Source organism: Clinocottus analis, unplaced genomic scaffold, assembly GCF_023055335.1.
Source record: "Clinocottus analis isolate CAN_PGR_092001 unplaced genomic scaffold, fCliAna1.0.p SCAF_27, whole genome shotgun sequence".
Classification (NCBI taxonomy): domain Eukaryota; kingdom Metazoa; phylum Chordata; class Actinopteri; order Perciformes; family Cottidae; genus Clinocottus; species Clinocottus analis.
Window position 1 is genome coordinate 817346 of NW_027176009.1, and position 21032 is coordinate 838377.

Genomic DNA, 21032 nt, shown 5'->3' on the forward strand with positions numbered 1-21032 from the left:
TTTGTAAAAAGTGTTTTCTGACCTAAATTTTTCAACATTTGAATAATCTTCCAGAGGCCCGGACCCGAGAGCTGAGAGCTTGGTTTGAATTTGACGTCACTCCAGCTTTGCATAACCACCGGTCTCGCGCAGCTGATTGGACCGCTCGCGGGATTTAATTTGCATCGTCTTTCATGACCGCCGCGCTCCGTCGTATTCAATCTGCTGCCGGACTCCTCGGTCACTCCCCCCTCGCCCGAGTCCATCCTTCATGAAGGAGAGCAGCCCGCCGCCGCTCAAACGTGGAGGGAAGGACACGGAGACAGACGCTCGCCGCTGACCGCGCGGGGTTATTGTTAGTCCGGTTGAGATTCTCGGCTCTGTCGACACGTCGCGAGCTCTTCGCCTCGGTGCTGGACCGAGAGGGAGGAAGGTTGGTTTCTCCTCAGTCTTCTAGAACGCAGCCGGCGGTTCGAAGGTAAGGATAATTTATTAACGCTAACGTTTCTTGCGCGAGCGCAGATATTTAAGTTAACGGCACTTCTCGTTTTCTTTGTTTTCCCCGTAAACTGACGTTACGTCAAACATGACAGTTTTTCTCAGATAACCTCTCTCTCTCTTTTATTTTTTTTTGGGCGTGGGTGAATGTATCTCAACGTTACCGTTTGTTTTGAAGACGGACGCCCTCGTTGCAACGTGGAGTGGCCAGTGTGTGGCAGGCTGTGATGAGGGATGACTGCTAGCATGGCTCGGGTCGATTGGGCGGTGACAGGCTGTGCTATTCAACGTGCGTGTTACTCTCAAAAACGCTATTTATTCTGGGCGGTCCACGGTACGAGACTCGGCTGACCCGGTCTTGGGTGTGTGGGTTCAATTTATTGACCGGCTTTGTGCGCTCCTCTCCGCCCGCCGCTGCACCGTGCATCGCTATTGTTCTATGAGGCTAAACCAGGCCTTTTGCTAAACCCGGGAGGATTCAGCGTGCTTGTTCTCGGAAACACACCGCACTATTAAAAGCTCAATTTGAGGATTGCAATAAACACGCAGAAACTGTCAAAACAGTAGTACCCAAGTGAGGTCCTGGGACCCCGCAGGGGTCCATGACAGGGGCTCAAAACAACACGCGGTAGTGTTAATAATGTTGGACGTTTGTGGTGTGGGGAATACAGTCTACAAGAAGTAACCTATCCCATGTGTTTGACAGGAACTCCTGTTAATCCAACAAGACAATCTCAGCCAGGCTTTTAGTTTATTTGTGTTCCTGAATCTTTGTTTATCATTTGAGATTAGTTTAAAAAAAACAAAAAAACTTTCTCAATACATCAGCTGATTGCTATGACAGTCATTTTAAAGTAGTTCAACACCCTGGCTTTCATGCCTCCACACCCAAGAGCTTCAGTGCCTTCTCAGTTGTCTCTAGATAACATCTCTGTTTTCATATTTGCATCCCTGCTCATGAAGCGATCTCGTTCTTGATCTGAGAATGGGGACGAAGAGCTCAGAGACAGACCATCTGACGGCATCGTCTGCAGATCTCGGTGATGGAGCGATTATGTTTATCATCCAGGTTTTGGCTGAGAGTCTACATTACATAATCGGTGTGTTTTGGGGCTTTCTGGGTGTGGTTGGCAGGGTTTGGATGTGTGAGCAGTTACTCTCTCTTTGGCTTTAGAAAGATATTCGACATGCAGCAGGCACTCACTGGGGAGTGTGTAGCTTCCTGAAACTCCTGTGCTAATGCTGCCAGGGGGTGTTGTGTTATCGCTGAGAGTTTGTCACCTGAGTGTGAAATAAAGTGTGAATGACACATGCACATCTTTGACATTCTGGCAAAGCTCCAAGACCTCGTTGCAGGGTCACTGATGCTGTGTTGGCCTGAATTTGAAGACTAATGGGTCCTTACTTATATTTTGTTTGGAGTGTACATAACCTAAGTAATACAAAATGTATCCATTAAAATACTTTTACAATTTGTTTTACTTTTCCTAACTCTATATGTAGAAGCGTAGGGTTGGTAACATTTGGTCTTTCCTGACAAATTTCAGGTTTTAGATGTTGCGTGGCTCTCCATGAAGAAATGTATTACTTGTTTTTGGCGAAAAGTAGTTTAAAGACAAAGCCACATATTATTCTACTTGAGTGACACGTGTTATGTTGAGTTGATTTGGTTCCCAGAGAGGTCTAACTTCCTGTTAGACCTGTTAAGTGATTTGGGAGAGGAAGTCCTGAGAAAGAAGTAATGCTAATCTGAGATATAGAGCAAATAAACATCCATTGGTAGCTGGTGTATCTGCGACCCCAAACTGAAGTTAACGGAACGCGTCATCAGTTCAAAGTCCAAAACAATTCATTTCGCTGTCCCTTCGATGCCACACAGAGGAACAGGAACGGGTTGCGACAGACCAACACACGTCCAGCCTTTGAATTTGGACACATCCCATGTCTTTATGCACAGACACTTTTCCTGTCAACACCGCAGTCGCCCCTCTTCCTCTTCCTTAAGGCCAACGCAAACTAGAAGAGGAGCTCAAAATAGTTCTCATTTCACTGCATCCTGTAACCTTGTGAGAAGTCTCAAGGGATCAGATAAGGTTTAAAAAGGTAATCAGGTGGTTTAAAAAGAGGAAACCGCAAACATTATGTGAAGAAGAATGAGTTTAATAATTAGATATTAGCTAAATCACAAACATTCAATCCTTTCTGTTTTTTCGTTTGATGGGTTGCTTCAAGTTCCATTGTTTGTCGTCTTGTAAACTTCAACTTGCTTGCTTTTATGTTTGGTATATAATGTGGTAGCAGTAGTTGTGTTTTTCTTTTCTTTTTTTCTTCAGGCATTCAGCGACATTCATGGTGCTTGGCATTGCAACATTTGTGATAGTGTGACTATTGTGTAAAAAACATCAAGGCGGATGACTGATTGAAGGAAATATTTGTTCTGTGTTTTCACTGAAATACCTTCAACACTCTCAAGCTTCGAAAGCTATCAGACTTCAGAAACCTTAGCTAGCTTGCTAAAAAGTTTATTTTGATCTGAGCTGACAGGCCTGTGAACAAAACCTAGCTACTACTGTGTCTAGTGTCGGCTTTTCACCGTTAAATGGTGGGATCTGTTGTGGATTAATACATCTAAGGACTGTTGATTTGTGCTGTTTATTCAGCTTAGTGTAGGTTCATGTGCCACAGCCGTGAGGGGTTATAATGGTTGTGGATGCTGGGGTCAATGGTTGAAATCTATTCTCCTATAGAATGTACAGATCACTCCCTGCCTCAACAACAACAAGCATCAATGTTTTGGTATTTTTAGAGTCACTATGGAGACAATCTTAAAGCTAAAATCCTTTCATTATGAGTTAATCTGCAGATTTGATTCATTAACTAATTGTTTGGTCCATAAAATGCCCATTAAAATCATGAGTTGGCAGTGTAGGGCTGCAGATGGAGGTTTCTGAATGGAAACTACAGATTAACCTGTGACAGACTAGCAGTCCTTTATGTTGGTCCATAAAAGGGCCATCAGAGGTTGCAAAGTTCACATTTATGAACCTGAAAAGATCCACTTTAAGTGGATCTATCCAATGTAAATATTGATTATTTTCATTGATTTAATCAAGTAAAGACAAAAAAAAGTTTGTTCCAAAAAACTTCTGAGAACTTGAGTTGATGCCTTTTTTAAAATGATGCTTAACCAAAAAAGAGAAACCAGAACCAATAAAGGTTTGTAAAATAAACTAAATTGGTCATTGTTACGGATTGACTAATCGTCTTAGCCCTATATTTAGTGAATTTCTAAAGACTATCATCTGTGGCACAGGACCATTGGCACTTTTCAACTCACTCAAAAATCCTGGCAGCTGAAAGCACAACTCTTATAGAGGGCAGAGCAATTTGCATCTGCTTGAAAGTCAGCTGCTTTTTACGGCCGCATCGGACTCTGGGCCCACACCCATGGAAATTCAATCCAAAACTCCTGCCAGTTTTATTGCGGGTACATTTCTGGTTAAACTACATTTCATCATACAGCCTTACGGTTTCCTACGCATCTCCTGTGTTGCTCTTGGTTTTCCAGCCGCGAGCCAGTGAGACTGTGCGGTGCTTTTAACTCTCGCCACGGTGGTTTGGAGGCTGGCGCTCTTCTGCCCATTAGGATGAAGTGATGGATGCTGGCGTAGCACTTTTGGGCACTCGGTCTGTCTGGGCCTGTGAACCTGGGCTCAGTGCACTGTAATTATTTTAGGAGTAACTCAGCACTTTCATAGTCTGTTTGTTAGCTCACTTTGGTTGCCTTGAATGCCGTACCAAATACATTCAGCTTGGCTGTGTCAATGTAGAGCTTATTTTTCCCCCTATGCATTTGTGCACTAATTATTGTAATAAGCTCTATACGCTATACAGCGTATTGCAGCATTATATAGATCGTTTATGTTCGCAGCAGATGAGAGTAATAAGTGTCAATGAAGGTTAAACCTATGAACATGTAAAAGAAGTGGGTGCTTAAGTATATTGTTGTACAAGGACAATGTTTTCTCAAGCCCCATTTTCCGTGTGTAGCAGCTGTCTCTACTGAAGCAGAGCTGTATATTTTGATCTCTTCAATTATTGATCTAGGTCTGCCTTGTTGTAAGGGTGTGTTTGTTTGTTTTGATCCCGCTGGCCATATCATGTTATCAGCCTCTTGATATGCAAGATAGAGTCACTCCTGTGTGTATTCATGATTGGGTTTGTATGTGTGTGCGTTTGCACAGTGCAGGGGTGTGGCAGTTTTAGAGAGGCAGACGGGCAAGGTGTGGGTTCCCTGTCCCGCTGGCCTGAGCTGATCCTGCCCAGTCAGAGGCCCGGTAACTGATCCGACCCTCGGGCTCCCAGCATCATATTGACTATCTGCCTGCCTGTCTGTAGCCATTTGGCTGGTGCACAGGAGAGTAGCCGCACAGCTGGCATTAGCGAGGCAAAACTGATGTCAGCGCTGGCTTTTCTTCAGCCGATCATCCATAACAGAATCTCTTATATTGCTTCTTTTGTTTTTCATGCTGAATTCAAATTAGTGAACATGTCAAAAGCTCTAAACACTAAATAACAAAGGGATTTTAGGTAGCTTTTCTTCTCCAGACCCCCTTTCTTCTAATTTTATTTGTTGACATTGGAATACAACAGGAAATGAAAAGTGAGTTGGATAACGTGGGACAAAGGTCCTTGGCTGGATGCTCATGAGTTTTATACTGCAGCATGGTTGGTTTAGATTTAATTTATAGCCATGCCATCATCCTATAACTTTATACTGCAGTATGGTTGGTTTAGATTTAATTTATAGCCATGCCATCATCCTATAACTTTCAATTGACCATTCATTTCCAGCAACCGTTGTACTAATTTTTACCACATACCCTGTTTTTATATGGTTCAATTCGAACATTTGTCTCTGAGGGAGTATTCATTGTTGCCATTTTAACATTTAACTGACTTCACTTTTCTCAACAAAAAAAAAAGAGGGCGCAAAAGCCAGCCGGAACTGAAACTGACAGCATGAAATGTGTATTTTATTTCTTTCCCTTTTTTTATTTTATTTTTTTTAATTTGCAGATGTAGACCAACAGTTCTGATGGATAACGTTTGAATGTGATGTTTGTGATGCATGTGTTATCCATCCATCCCTCATTCACCCTGCAGCCTAGTCAATGACCCTAGGTTCTCTTGGGTGAAGTTACCCACGCCAGCTGCTCCCCCGTCCCGTTGCACTAGTTAATCCACTCAACACCCGCCCCCCCAACTCCCCTCGGCACCATGCATGCGGGGGTTACATGGTGCACGGTGCAGACAATAGGGCTGGTCTTTTGCCCCCCTCATGGTACGCTAATGTTATGCACGCAAACACTTGCAATGATCATGGTGGTGGGTGGGTGGTTGGTTGTTGTTGTTTTGGACCAGATCTGATTTACATACACTCACTTCCCTGACCGGCTGATGATGGCACAATATTGACTTTGCCTGTTCCTCTGTCATCCTGCCCTGGTGGCAGCAGAGACTGGCCCGGTGCTTTCTGAAACCGTGCCAGGTTTGTAACAGATTGTAACGCGTTTCCCTGCAGCGCGTTTCCCTGCAGCCTTTCAGAGCACTCAGCTGCCAGTAGCCTCTAGTCCTTCCCATTTTGACTGCTACTCCCTTAAAGGCCCACTGGCATTGTCCATTTAACTTGTAGTCACACTTAACCACCTGCTCCTAATGGCCTTATTGAGTAGCTTACAGTCACTTAGCACATGTTAGTGTCCCGTGTGGAATTGATTAGAATAAGCTGCATGCTTTACGTCAAACCCAACCCCCACTGATGAAAGTGTTTTTTTTCTTCTGCTGAGGGCATTGGTTTTGTTGTCGACGCTAACATCTTGTCAGTCGTGTTTTTTTTTTTCTTCAGATTTATTTATTCATATCTGTGTCTTGAAAGGAAGACTATAATGCTGTGCACTTCCTATGGAACTCCAATTTCCTCCACTAATCTAATAATATAATTAAAGGTATAGATATAAGCCATATCACTCACCTCATTACCATATTGTGAATGTTAATGAACACGTGATCAGATCGTAGTTGTCCTAGTCTGATACTCTATTTGTCAGATAGATTACTGCTCAGTAACACAGCAGGGATTCATGACAGATACTTATAGCAAATGTGATTTGTAGACAAGTTATTCAGAACAAGCATCAGTCAGTGCGAATGTCGACTTTGGATGTAATGCTTGTCAACTCTTGCACACAGTCTTGTTATTTTGACAGATGGAAGAGAAGGCGGTTGGTAAAGTCATTGAGGGCTTATTCGTTTCTTTGTCAACAGATAACGAGGTGCATGAAGCGCTATTCATCTTCTTCATATTATTATGCTTGGGGGGAGGACGGGGGTGGAGCTTCTGTAGGCAGACCTCCACTCTACCCTCCACACAAATACTATATGAACTCTTCTGAAAGCTTTAGGATGGTGTACTTTTTTTCTTTTTTTTTTAAAACATTTTTTTAAATATAATGCTCTTGTCAAAGATGCTCCAAGGAAGCAGGGCCTGCATTAGTTCTCATTGTCTTTCCACCAGCAACATTTAAGATAGTGTAATCTTTACTAAATAGATTGTGCAGACATGTGTTTCTGCGGGTTTGTTTTAATGTGACAGTGCTGATAGACTGAGAATGAATAACAGCGTCTCCTTACTTCATCATCCCACAGCGGCCCTCAAGTAACAGGGTTGTTATCGTTTCTCTGTGTGTGTTCTGTCGCCTGTCGGGCCGCCTGCTGAGGAATGCATCTAGAGTGTAATAATAGGTGTTGTAATGTTGTCAGTCGTCTCGAGTTTACCCCCCTCATGTGTCGTCTCCGTGGTCGAACAGGTGCAGTGATGTCGGGTAAAATGTTTCTGACAATTCAACCGTGTTTATTGTCAAGGCCAATCTCCACAGTTCAACTGTACTATAATGCACACGGCTGAGATGACTATACGTTTGCTAGACTACAGCTGAGGCAGTAACCAGAACGTGAAATCCATTCTGAACCGATGAATCTGCATGGATGAGTGATAAGACATCAATTACCCATGTCATATTACTTTTAGATGACCTAAACCAACGGAGCGTTTTCATAGATGCAAGGAATCTCCCTGTGAACACGTATGTGCTCTTTACAGCCAGCAGGGCACTGTGCCAAAAGTCAATAATTCCATGGCTGCGTTGCACGTACACTAATGGTAGCTGACACGCTATATCATCCTTCATTGCCTTGATGTGTAATGGTGGTTTCTAACCTGGTGCAAGCTGTCAGCATCATTTTAAGATTATGTTGGATCAGGTTACAAGAGAAGAGAGGTTTTTCCCAAACTTTGAGCTTTGAGCATGAAGATTAACTTCGATTGTTCACAATCCGCCCCATGAAGGCTAATTACACTATTATTTGCAAATGCATTTAGCCAAACCAGGTCAAAGCCTCAATTTATCACTTCCTGTTACTAACGGCATTTTCTAACGGCTGTAGGAATAAACAAAGTTTAAATTTAATAAACCTTTTTTTAAAATTATTATTTCTTGATTGACTATTTATTTTATTTTTTTAAGTTTAAGGCAAGACATTTATAAAAAGACACTAATGTTGTAGCAGAACAAAGTTAAGTAAAATGTGCAGTCTGATATGGCCAAAATCACAGATTTGAATCTCATTTTGACAAAATGTACTTTAATTTTATCTTTGTGTTGACATTACCGTTGGCCTAACTTGGATATTTATGTCCCCTGGAATCAGCTTGTCCATGCAACAGCGTTTTTTTTGTTTACGCAGTTCGAGAAATGTAAATAAAAAAACAACATAGAATGACAGGGTGAGGGAATGCTGTGTTTTTATTGCAAGGAGAGCAGATTTTAGTACATAAACTGACTGTAGCTCTAACTTTGGTGTAGATGCCCACTAAATATGTCTGAGCTGCACCTCTAGCTTAGTTAAATAGGACAATGTTGTTGGTTTTTCTTTTGGTTGTCTAAGCTTCATAAAACTACACTATCATCTCATTCTTTTGGCCATGGAACACAGTGTGTTGTTGTTGTTGTTTAGTGCTTTCTGTTTTGGGTGATTCATTCCTTCAGTTAACCTGCTTTTAACTGACCTTTAGTCTGAAATGGAAAAAGTCACAAGTTGTGATGCAGATCTGGGGCAAAGCATAGTCACTTCATTCAAGACAAGGAATATTATATAAACATTTAAAAATGCTGAATATCCCATTTCGTGGCCTTGTGTGTAAAATGCACTCCAAAGGTTATGTACCGTGTTTGTGTGAGGGAGAGCGCTGCAGAGATGGCAGCAGCTATTCAGCAATATGTTCTGTAGAGTATATTCACGTGCGCTTGGCTCGTACACACTCTGCCGTGTGTGTGTGTGTGTGTGTGTGTGTGTGCAAACAGCAGATTGAATTTCTGTGTGTGTGTGTGTGTGTGTGTGTGTGTGTGTGTTAAACACATACTTGGTGATGCAGCAGAAATGACACTAGTGCCTTGTATGGTCAGATAAGAGGAATATGGGAGGTTGTGTCTTTAGAAGCTCGCTTCTTTTTTTTTCAATTTACAGTACCACTTATAACATGTAGTTGTTTTAGATTAGTCATTAAAGGCTTGTTCTGTACATTTGTGTCTGTTTGTGGGATTTGAGAAAGCAGTGTTCACTGCATCTGATCTGACACTTAAGCCCAAAGTCAGGAAAGCCCCCTTCCTTTTCCCAAACCTCTTGTTTTTCCCAACTTCATTCCACTGCATTAACGGACCACACTCTTCCTCTTTAGCTCTGTCATACACATACATTTGTATCAACACACTGACTGAATGCTGCCTGTGTTTCTTCTGCATACATGCCTCACACAGACACGCACACCAGAGGAAAGTTAATGAGCAAATAGACCGATGGGCTTCATATGTAAACTGTCATACTCTACACTGTCTGCGGAACACTAATAGACCTGAAACCATTGTAAAGTTCACCAGGCCAGCTTTGATTATTATTATTTTTTTAAATTGCAGTTCTAGTACAGAGCATAATCAAATGTGCCTGTGGAATTGAAAGAATGCAGGAAGTGGAGAGCTGCAAAATTCTTTTTTTTTCATTTTGATTGTCGGCTTGGATGTAAATTTCACATTTTCAAACTATGCACACTTTCATCCTACAGATTCTTTGCTCACTCACTCTCCTCACACACTGGTCCATCTGAACTGTGCACACGCTCACATTTATTAGCTTCCTGCGAGCCTTTCACTGCCGACACACGCACGCATACAGCTGCCACTGTGTAGCCCTGAGGAGTCTTGAAGAAGTCAGCAGAACTGGAATGTGGATGGGTCAGATGTGCTTTTGATACCGATGCTGCTTTGGGCATTCCCTTTCTGCGATTAGTCATCTTGGCGCAGATGCTTAAAGTAGAAACTCAACATCAGGAAACTGAAATGGCTAGTTTAATATAAAAATAGGGCTTCAACTAAAGATAAATTGAATAATCAATTCACATGATGATACCTATTAATGGTTTGGATTGATAGATGTCAAAATGTGGGAAATCCCAAATGAGATTGTACTATATACTTAAGAAGAACCAACCATTTCCTATTTTTCAAAGTATTTATCGATTATCAAATTAGTTTGAGATTGTTTGTTTGTTCAACTAATTTCATTCAGCTCTAATCTATTGCAGTCCTAATGTTTGAATGTCTCTTGGCTGTTCTGTAATCAGTCACCGCATTGTGACAGCATTCTGGGGTAATTCTACAGATGACATTAAGCCCCAGCATCAGTATCAACAGCCCCTCTTATGCGCCACCTCCTCCAGCAGTCCGCACAATGCATTCCAAACCCCTGCCATGCTCTCGACAGGGCTAAATCCCTCTCTGCTTGTATTAGACACAGTATTAAAAATGACCCATTTTGTCAGGCACCACTTCTAATGTCTAAATGGGCAGAGCGTGAGACTGATATGGGGTACGACAGATGTAGTTTGACTGCCTCAGAGGTCAGGAGTAAGATTTAATGATGTACAAGGCTGTATTTATTTATGAGAAGAAGTGGAATGTAAATCCCAGTGGACCCTTTCTGTGTCGAGACAGACTCCCTCTAACAAACTGACAATGGGAAGGCTGCATTTATAGACGCTCTTCTCCCGCTTGGACAAAATGCCTAAAGCTGCAGTTTTTTGTCAGCCTTTGTCTTTGTCACAATACTTGAAACGCATTGTGTTTGTCATCAGGGGTATTGAGCTAATTGTGATATTAGCCGTATGGAGCTGGCTAGGAGGAAGGCATGCTGCGTGCTCATAATGGTGTTAAATCTCAAGTGAACTAGGATTTGTTATGCAAATGTAGACTGAAAGAATGACAAACAAAAGAGGTTTTCTTGCATTGCATCAAAATGCATGAGGGTGTTCATCTTGACCAGGCAGACCTCTCTCTTTTTTAAATATAAAAAGCTGCTGGTATTGCTGTGCAGGTATAAAATTAGGATATCAGACTCAACATGTGTTCAGCTCTGTGTTGAACAGCTTGAAGAATCCCAAAATTGTCTCGAGCATTGGTGTCAAGTGTGGTCTAATGGATATGGAAACGGGCGCCGGCTCTTCGTGTGTGTGTGTCTGTGTGTGTGTGAGAGAGAAAGATTTTAATGATCCATTCACATCCCCTCTGCGCCACGTCACAGTGTCAGCTGGTTAGAGATGATGCCTTTACTTGCACAGAAGGGGGTCACCCCATGAGGAATGTGCTTTCATTCTGCTATCTGCTAAGCCTCTGGCATTAGTAGCTGGACTGGCAAAGCTGTGCCACGCACGTCACCGTGCCAGTCAAATATCCCGTCTTCCAGCTCTTTCCGTCTCTTTTTGGACCAGTTTCTTCCAGTTTTGAAGGAATTGGGTGACTTGTTAGTGAAGAGTAGAGTCGCTACCTCAAAGAACGAGTTTGACCTGACGTTACGCAAACATGCTGACCCATCAAGATTAAAATGAGGCCGTACCAGAGAAACCGCCTCGCTAACCCCTTCTCCAGGTTCCCAATTTGCTAATGGATTCCAAACCTTCCCATATGAATGAGGCAAGGACAATGAATTGGATTTGTGCAATCCTGCCCAAAAGGCTCTGCACATTACCTAATTGACTTTCATTTGAGGCTTGATCTTTTCCCAAAGAAGAAACAAGCCAAACTTTGAGGTTACTCTACTACACCAGTCGGCTTCCTTTCATTGTGAGATTCGTAACCACAGAGACCAGAGTAGAGCAAAGACAACAGATGGCAGCATGAAGTAAAACTGCTCTAAAGGTGAGCTCGAAGTCCAGGTTGTGACTTTTCCATAACTGAATCAAAGGGTCTTAACCTTCTAATAAAAGAGATAAATGATTACAGTCGCTGTAGGTGATAGTGTTTTTGTGTGGTGAAGTTGGGCAAGTGTGTTCAGTGGTTATCGGCACTGAACTGGCCAAACCAGTTTTTTCAAAATTGCCAACAAATGGTCCATTTACGCATTTGTCTTTTGACTGACGAAGCGTTGTTGTCGTTGCTTTGCTCACCCAGAGTACATTGATTCACAGACATTTTTACCTCTTGAGCAGGAGGGCAAAAGCGTCTAGATTTTTGGATGTGGGAGATCCGGGCCACAGTGTTGTGTTACCTCTGTTAATGTGCAACTGGCGAGGAAGCAAATGTTTCCCGACCTTTGGACAACAATAAGTGCTACTGCTTCTTTAAAAGACTTAAATCTGAAGGCAAATCTAAGCTGCAAGCCTGTATAAATGCACTCAGTATTTCATGTCTGTGGAAAACTTTGCTCATTGGAACGTGTTCTTTTTCCAAGATGTGTTTTTTTTTTTTTTTACATGTCTGGCTTAATGGCTGTATCATAAATCGTCTATGACCATGACCTTATTAGAGGAAAGAGTCTGCTCTGAATTGCTGCCGTGGTTTGTTCATTTGCATCATTACTCATGCCTTTTGAGCCGAGTAGGAAGAAGCTATTCTCAGTTAACCTTCTTGTGTTTATTTTGTTGCACTACTTAGTCATATTCTATGTCTTTGCTCTTTTTTTATTTTTATCCCTCTTAGTCTGTTTTCATTCAAGCCACCTCTTTCACAGTTTGTTTCCTGGATCATACAGAGCTTCTACTGGCGAGACCATATGTGTAGCAATTTACTGGAAGCAGATATATAAGCAGTGGGAGGAGGGGAGGAACAAGTGGCTAATGGTGAGGGCAAAACACAGGGGTGTAATCGAGAGGGGGTGGGGAGAAGCCGCTGTGGTCGGCGTAATGGTGAGTGGCTGAAGGGCATAATTGAGGGGGAAGTAAACTCATCACGGACCCTGCTCGGTCCACCCAGAGCCAGAGATACCTTGATCGATGTGTTTGAACAGATAGGTACATGGATCCTAAACTCATTAACACGTCAATGCCCCTTCGTTTCCTCCGAACTCGCCACAGCTTCTTCTTCTCTACATTCATTTCAAGTTTTCCACTAGTGCTGTCAATTAGGGAATCTCCCAGAACACAAATATCTGTTAAGCGCTCGCAGGATGACATGACAACCATCTGGATTTGCTCAACACTGAGGAAGACCATGGGTGACAAGTGGGCCATTTGGGACTGTTTTTTTTCTCTTCCTGTGTCATGTCTAGAAGATGTGAAGCCTCTCTAGGCTTTCAGCACCCTCCAACCACAACTTTTTCCCTTTTTGCAATTTCAAGATGCTTGAAGTCATCCGTTTTTGTTTTTTTTAAATTTCAGCCATATTAAAAATGGACTTGGAACAATCCACGGATCCTTTTTATCATGGTATTTTAAGAGTGATTGTTTATTTTGGTACCACAAACATTATGGTGCATTATTACATGGTCATTCTGCTAGATGGACGGACTCGTCACAGTGGTTTATGAAACAGATTTGTTGGCATCGCTTACTGCTCACTTCCTGTTTTTTAAACTCTCCGAAATTCCTTGGAGGCCCCTTGCCATAAATGGTATTTCCTTTGGCTGACAGTGACATGCAAACGCTATGACTTAGTGCAACATGGTTAAATTCTGCAATCAACAGGTGTGCAGTAAAAGATAATGTGTAATGGCCTTGTAATGAATATATGTTATTGTTTTACAGGACTGGCCATCCAAGCAGAGTGTGAGCCCCTGGAACTTGTAAGCAAGCAGCAACGTTGGCGTCTGCACCTTTTTTATAGGAGGGAATGAAACCGGATGGGGATACCATGGAAACCAATGAGCCCACAGAAGCAGCAGCTGTAGCAGAGCCCTCCTCGTCGCAGGACAACGTCACGGAGCAAGCCCCATCGCAACCTGAGGAAGCTGCGAATGACGCAGCACCTGGGGCTGCTTCGAAGGCCAATGGCAAGCCAGTAGCAGCCGAGCCCAAAGTCAAACCAAAAGCTCTTTCAACTAAAACGCAGCCTGCAGCCAAGTCTGCAGCGGCCCCCGGTTCACGGCCAGGTACCGCACCGCTCCGCACGGCAAATGTTGGGAAATCCTTCAACCAAACTGCTGGAGCAAACGCCTCGGCAAAAGGGGCCGTAGCCAAAAGACCGGTGGGTGGCGCAGCGGTTTCCTCCACGGTCAAGAGCCAATCTAGAGTGCCTGACAAGAAGCCTGTTGGACCAACCAGGACTACCTCTGTTGCTGCTGCCACAGCAACAAGTAGTAGCAAACCAACAGCAGTGAATGGCATTCCTAAGAAGAGACCAGTAGCTGAGACTTGTAATGTAGCACGACCCAAAACCACAGGTAAGTCTGATTTGAGATGGATATTATTTGTATATTGGTGCTCTAAGACTTTTCTCTGCTGTCTATGACAACCCATGGTTAAACATCACTTATTTGGCTTGTTTGACTTCAATGCAGTCTCATTTTCATGTTGTTCCTTTTTTATTTCTGTAGCTATTGCCAGCAGAGCGACTGCCCCAAAACCCAGCACTTCGACCACAACAAAAGCTGGTGTTGCTGGAGCTTCAAAGACCACCAGGTACGCATGCCACTAGCACAGGAAGCAGGGCTAATGAAGTAATAGAAACGGCCAATAATGCAGTTTTCAGTGCATTTTAAACACATACATGTGAATGAAGTTGGTTGGTTTGGAAACTCCCCATGAGATTTGAACTTTTTAATCCCCTTTACCAACTGGACGAGAGATGACTTTGTTTATCTTGATGGACTGAAAGTAGTGCAGTGGAGAAGGATGTCCATTGTGGTCTTTGGGCCATTATTGAGTCAGATTTCGTTCAGGAGTGTGAGTCATGTTAACAGAAATAACCTGAGACAGAGGGGCCTTAACGGAGGCAGTGTTACTGAAGAATTACCGCTTTGTTCCAAACAGACCCCCAGGCAGAAACCAGCCCCACCTCCCCAGGGCAGAGCTATTGACTCAGATCATAATCCCTCTCATACTAAGCTGGTGGTTTGGGTAGAGCAGGATCTCGTAGCAGTAAACGCTCTCTAATGATCAGTTTGGTTGTTGCATAATTTCATAGTTGGCCGCGTCGTTTACTTCCATTTCAAATCGGACGCTTTTGTTTCTGAGGCTTCTTTTGTAGTTTTTTGTGTTTTTTACGCTAAAGAAATGTGAGATATCCAGACAAAATACAGGTTTTTATAAAAATGTTGCCAAACCTAATTAGCAGCTGGTGGTTTCTTCAAAAATTTGTAAAATAATATGATTAAAAGTTAACTTTCTTAATGCGATCGCATTTGTTTAAATAAAGTGTTCTGTTATAGAGCGTCGTAACTATAATCCACCACTCTACCATCTTTCTACAAGATGTAGTGTTCTGTATAGAGTGGCCTGATTAAATTATCTCTCCATTTGTCTCCCCTCTTGATGATCTTTTTATTAAATAAAGGAACAATGTGCTGCGTTATTCAGAATTCTGAAGCAGCACAGTCTTTGGATTTATTCGGTACTTTAAGAAGTAAAATAAAGGTCCATTTGTGTGTAATGGCACGAATTTCTACGCTCTTTTGCCATTGTAGATATCAAAGTCCCAATTTCCTATTTTACAGGGGGAGCATTTCTCAGTTTGACATGCAACACTATTGTGTTCAAAATTGAAAAATAAAATAAAATGTAAGCGAACGGTGCTCTGTGTGGGGGCGGAGCTACAGGGCTCTGGACCTTCTCCGCAGGTTCTCCACAGTGGGTCGTTACAGGCCGCGACTCATTGACTACAGTTTGCTTTTGCTGCTGGATAATGTTAAAAACAAGAGCTAATGATTGGTCAAGCAGGGAGTGGTTGCTATTTATGCTGTATACTATGTGGGTGTGTCTTGAAGGGTGTGTACATGGAGTCCTCTTCCTATGAATTAATCAGATCAGACATTTCAAGTGTTGGAGTTTGATTACAGAGGCACATCATCCCTCTGCGGCCATTTCCTGGCTCGTTTCCCAGGACGTGACATCAGGCACTCGGCTCTCTGCCGTTCTCCCGGTGTCCTCTCTGTTTCTCAAGCAGCCGGTGTCTTACCTTGTGACGGACAGAGCGTGTTTCATTTCGTGCCACCTGCATGTGATGTCAAAGTCGGTGGCGTGTTTAGTCCTTTCGTCTAGCAGCAGCAATAGCAGCAGCAATAGCAGCAGCAATAGCAGCAGCAATAGCAGCAGCAATAGCAGCAGCAATAGCAGCAGCAATAGCAGCAGCAATAGCAGCAGCAGCAATAGCAGCAGCAATAGCAGCAGCAGCAATAGCAGCAGCAATAGCAGCAGCAGCAATAGCAGCAGCAATAGCAGCAGCAATAGCAGCAGTTGTGTGACTCTCTGCCACAGATGGATAGTACAACAAACCGTCTCTCAGCGCAAGCGGTGACTTGCATTAGTCATGACACTGAGAACGATGGCTCTAATAATCTGTAGCAATACGTGCAACAGTATTAAATGGTGTTAAAGGGTTTGGCCAACTACCTAATGAGATTAATGTGCAGTCTTACTCTACGCAGTAATGTTGCATGACTGTTTCAGTGTTGTTACTTTGCATAAACATGCATGCACCTTTTTAGTTGCATACAGCCATTCATTTTTGCCTCTTTCCCCAGTATATGTTATATTTACATTGACAGTAAAATCCCAACTTTCCTTTTTCTCACACCCATCCCAAACGGTCGTTGGGTCCGGAGGATGTCTCAGTGATTGATGAAGACTGGAGTAGAAGCCAACTTTTGTACAAATTTGGCACCTGCTTTATGCTCCTCTCCTCCAACGATGGGTTGTGGTGTCCTTGCACTGACTGAGCAATCAGTCTTTGTCCACCCCAACCCCCTCATTCATTCTTCTCCCTCATCCTCATCCCCCACTCCCTTTTTTTTTTCGTCATTCTTTCGCATGTACAGTACCGGGCATTTGGCCAAGATTTCCTCAAGTCCTCTTTACAGTCCAACTTCAAGCGAGCTGTCCCCATATTTCTAACACATTCATCATTTAGCTGCATGCATAGACTGTAACATTCAGAGTGTGGATGTGTAACACCAGAAGGATAGTGATTATATTGATGAGGATTTTATTTTTACGGGGATCCCAATTGGGAATAGACAGAATTGCTGGTAGATGTAATACTTTGTGGTCCCCCAGATACAGGATGCTCCTTCAATCATTCTAAAACTTAATGGACTGCTTTTGAGAACTTTTCAAAATAGCACAAAAACATACAATTTGCCTGACCTTTATCCTACTGTTTTGCTCTTTTATCTTCCCGTCTCATCTTACGGTTTACTTGTCCCATTAGATCTAAAGCTGTCATTTCTCCATGACTGTTAGAGAGCAGGATTACTGCCTGCAACAAAAAAAGGCCCATGGTATCTATCTCAGTGATGGAGGGTGCCCTGGGCCTCATAAGAGCCAACACTGTCTGCCATGCTATTATTTGGCTGCAACACTTCATGTCGACTTTCCACCGAGCCTGCACTCTGTATTGTCAAGGAGATAACTGAAGGTCCACACAAACCCTAGGAATGTGTGCTGCACTCAGGAGTAACGCAGCTGGTTTTGGACAGCCTACAAGCCAAACAAGGTATTGTTAGGGTGATCCATTTCCATTTGTTGTCTTGGAAGGGGGCCCTTGAAGCAATGAGGGTGGGGGGGGGGGGGGGGGCAAACCGCCAAGGAGAGAAAAATGTGTACTTTAACTGCATTTTAGTTGCAGGATGAGCTTACTGCCGCTGGTATAAAGTGTCTTTCTGGCCATGCCCTCTCTTTTCTCTTTGGCTTGATTAAAGCAGAATAATTAAATCTACAGCAGCGGGTATGCCAAGAGAGTCGAGCCTCCCAGCTGTGTTTTGAGGGGAAACGAGAGCAAAGAAGGACAGGATGGACGGAGTAGGTGTGGCTTCATTACCCCCACCCCGATCATGTTTGCACTTTGATTTTCAGCCAAACAGCTCAGTATGTTATTACCACGGGTGTGTTGTTGCATCTGTCCTAAACATTTGAGAATATTGTCTGTGAAAAAAAGACAACAGTGACTTTGTCCTTAAGAGGACCTTGTGTTTGGTCGTTGACCTCCTGTAGATGGCTGCGTAGTGCCTCTCATTCTCCCTTTGGACTGTTATTTACATTGATTTCAACCCTCTACCGGCAGGAAACGTAATCCATGTGAATGCACCAACAGCAGAACCACAAGCCACCACCCACAGGCTTCAGTGGGTCGTCTCCTCTCTGTGCCACCCATGTGGATCATGAGTTATAACTCATTATAAAACAATGGAAGGGTTGGGGTTATGTTGTGTCTGTGACCTCTCATCACCCTCTTTATTCCCATCCCTTAACTCTTTTTATCTTTATTCCATCTGTCAGTCTCACTCACTCTTCCCAGAAAGAAAGTAATTCGCTCAATTGCATCAGGAATTAATGCGGACATAATGGAATGCTACTGTCGATTCATATTTAGTTTGCATGCAGGAGTACATATGAAAACGCCCTGAGTTAATGCGCCTTTTCTGTTTATCTGCTCAAGTTCAGACCTGTGCCCTTTTTTACTCTTGTTTTGCAGTTTGTATCTCCTTGGTTGTTTTTTCTTCGGCTCTTCCTCATTACCCAACATTCACTTGGAGCCGACTTCTCCAACATGCTTCCATTTCACATTAACAAGCTGCTATCAGACAGAAGATTTGGGTTGTAGAGTATCCATACGAGTCCATGTCTGTGCAGTGGTTGTCTGCTCCTGGAGAAACAAATAGCCATTGTAATTGTTATTGTCATGTGGGAGCGGCATCTGTGTGCGGGCAACTCCACTAGAAGCCATCAAAGTCGGTCTGCCTCTGTCGGCAGATGATGTAATCACAAACTATGTCGGCAGACCGTAAGAAGACATAATCGGGGATCGTTGTAATTGGTGGCGGGGTCACACGGTTCATCATGACAGTTGAATTTGATTATGGAGCTGTTGGTTGCTGTGAAAGAGATTTCAGTTTTTAATGGAAACGGATGTTGTACTAATTATGTACTACGCTGAGGTTTTGTGTTTGCACACCAAGGTTTAAGTACAGAAATGATGGCTTGAACTACAATTGTAATTGTAGGCCCAATTCTGATTGTAAAAAGAGAAATCCTTGGACCAATACAAACAAAGTTAAAAAAATGTGTTTTTTTTTTAATACACCACACGCCTGTAATGACCAAAATAAATATTCAACTTTAGCCACTTCATCACTGCCATTATGAATCCAAATTGAATGTATTACGGGTCCCATTTCCTCACAACACGCTTTGGAGCTTTTACTCAAAATGCTTTTCCCAGTGATTGAGTACAGCTGCAGTTCATCGAGCATTAAGCAACATTCAGATTTGTATGTAGGTTACTGCTGCTGAGATCGCTGCACCTTTTTAGTCTGGAGCACACACACATTACTGCCGAATCTCTTTCAGTGATCAAATTGAATCCTGTAACAATGTGTTGGCACATGGGAATACTCGTAACTGCTTGCTTCAGTAGATCTGTTCAAAGCAGGACTGTTGGTCAAACGGCCCTCAGTGAAGCAGTGGATGAACTGAGTCTAGCCGCCGTACATAATATTCCTGCAACTACATTGTATGTGCGTCGCAAAAGAAAGTGGCTATTAAGTAAAAAGGCTTGCCTCCATTGCCCTTTTGTATTCTCTTTTGAATAAAGCAAATAAAAAGATGTATCCAAAGATCCAAACGCATAATCAGGAAAAAACAGATGTGGTAACGGTTACAAACCAACTCGACCACTACTGCTGGCATGAGATTGAGACCTGGGCAATAAATTGTTAGGATAATTTAGTCTTTCAATAAAATTATACAGTCAAAACCTCAATTAGCTTGGTAAAATAGCTTTAGCCTAGCTGCAGTTGTAGTGATTGAGTGAATTAGAACAAACACAGGAACTCCTTCAAACGCAGTAGTAGACAAGGAGCTTAAAATGAGATTGATTTTAAGACTGGTATCTTCCTTCCTCCCTTGATGTATGTGTTCTTGGCTGATCTCTCACTTTCCTCTTTTCTAACTATATCCTTCTGTCCTGTATTTCCTTCCTCTTTGCTCATCTTAATTCCTTCTTCTTATTGTTTTTTGCAGCATTCGGTACCCTCCGCTCCACAACTCATTGTCCCCACAACCTCCTTGTCACTGTTTGTGGCCTCAGTTCATACTTCTCCAATTCAAATTTTCCATTCCCCTTCCATCTTTCTATTTTTTCCCTCGTCATCCTGCTCATTACACAGTGTCCTCGTGTCTTGGAAGTGATTGGGAAATGAATGAGGCATTGAAGTGTGGCAATGGATTGATGGTTCTGTGTTTAATGGGTTCCCATTGTTGAAATCGCTTTAGTGGTTTACATTAGCAGAGGTCATTTATTTATGCTTGTCACGGCGTAGCATCAGATTTCATGTTTGGATCTTTACCAACAAAGCAAATGGGCTACAAAAAATAAACTGCAACTACTTTCTTTCTTTTCTAAGCGTTTGTATGCCAACTAGACAAGTTTCTGTTTCGTCTTCCTCCAGGCCTGCTGCAGGTCCCTTGACATCTCGACCTGCATTCACTACATCCAGGCCAACCACATCCACATTCAAGCCCTCCACCACTACAACTGCCAAAACCGCTGCCTCCAGAGTCACCACAGCACCCTCTACAGGCAGAACCACAGCGGCACTGCCTCCTAAACCTGTTGCTGTAAAGAAAGGTAAAGGGCGAATTATACTCTTGCAACTACAACTACGGCTGGCCACGCAGCCGGATTGACGGACTTGTTTTGGTTTATAGTCCCCGTGTGTTTTCCATACGCCAGAACAGTAGGCGGCACACCAACGTTCACCGATATCTCCCTCCAGGAATTCACCGCCATCTGCGTGTCCTTATACTCCGTCAGACGGGTTATATAAATGCTCAAATTTGCGGACCTCTTCAGCCAAACGTTCTTCAACGGGATCCATTGTTTGAGTTTCTGCTATGGCTTTTAAAAACAGTAGTATTATAGCGGACCAATCACAGCCTTGCGGGCTTGCGTTGCTTTGACGGATAGTCAGAAATTTGGGGTGACGCACGCACATTTGACCACGATTTGACCACGCAA

The 21032-nt window shown here is 43.0% G+C and overlaps 1 protein-coding gene across 1 annotated transcript in view; it reads left to right on the plus strand.

The window, feature by feature from the left end:
* The first annotated feature begins 251 nt into the window (after positions 1-251).
* prr36a (proline rich 36a) overlaps positions 252-21032 on the plus strand; it is a 29525-nt gene continuing 8744 nt past the window's right edge. Inside the window, exons 1-4 of the mRNA XM_068592380.1 lie at positions 252-457; positions 13607-14241; positions 14395-14479; positions 20464-20642. Of these exons, the coding sequence (XP_068448481.1) occupies positions 13692-14241; positions 14395-14479; positions 20464-20642 (814 nt within the window). The 5' untranslated portion in view covers positions 252-457; positions 13607-13691. The remainder of the gene's footprint in view (positions 458-13606; positions 14242-14394; positions 14480-20463; positions 20643-21032) is intronic.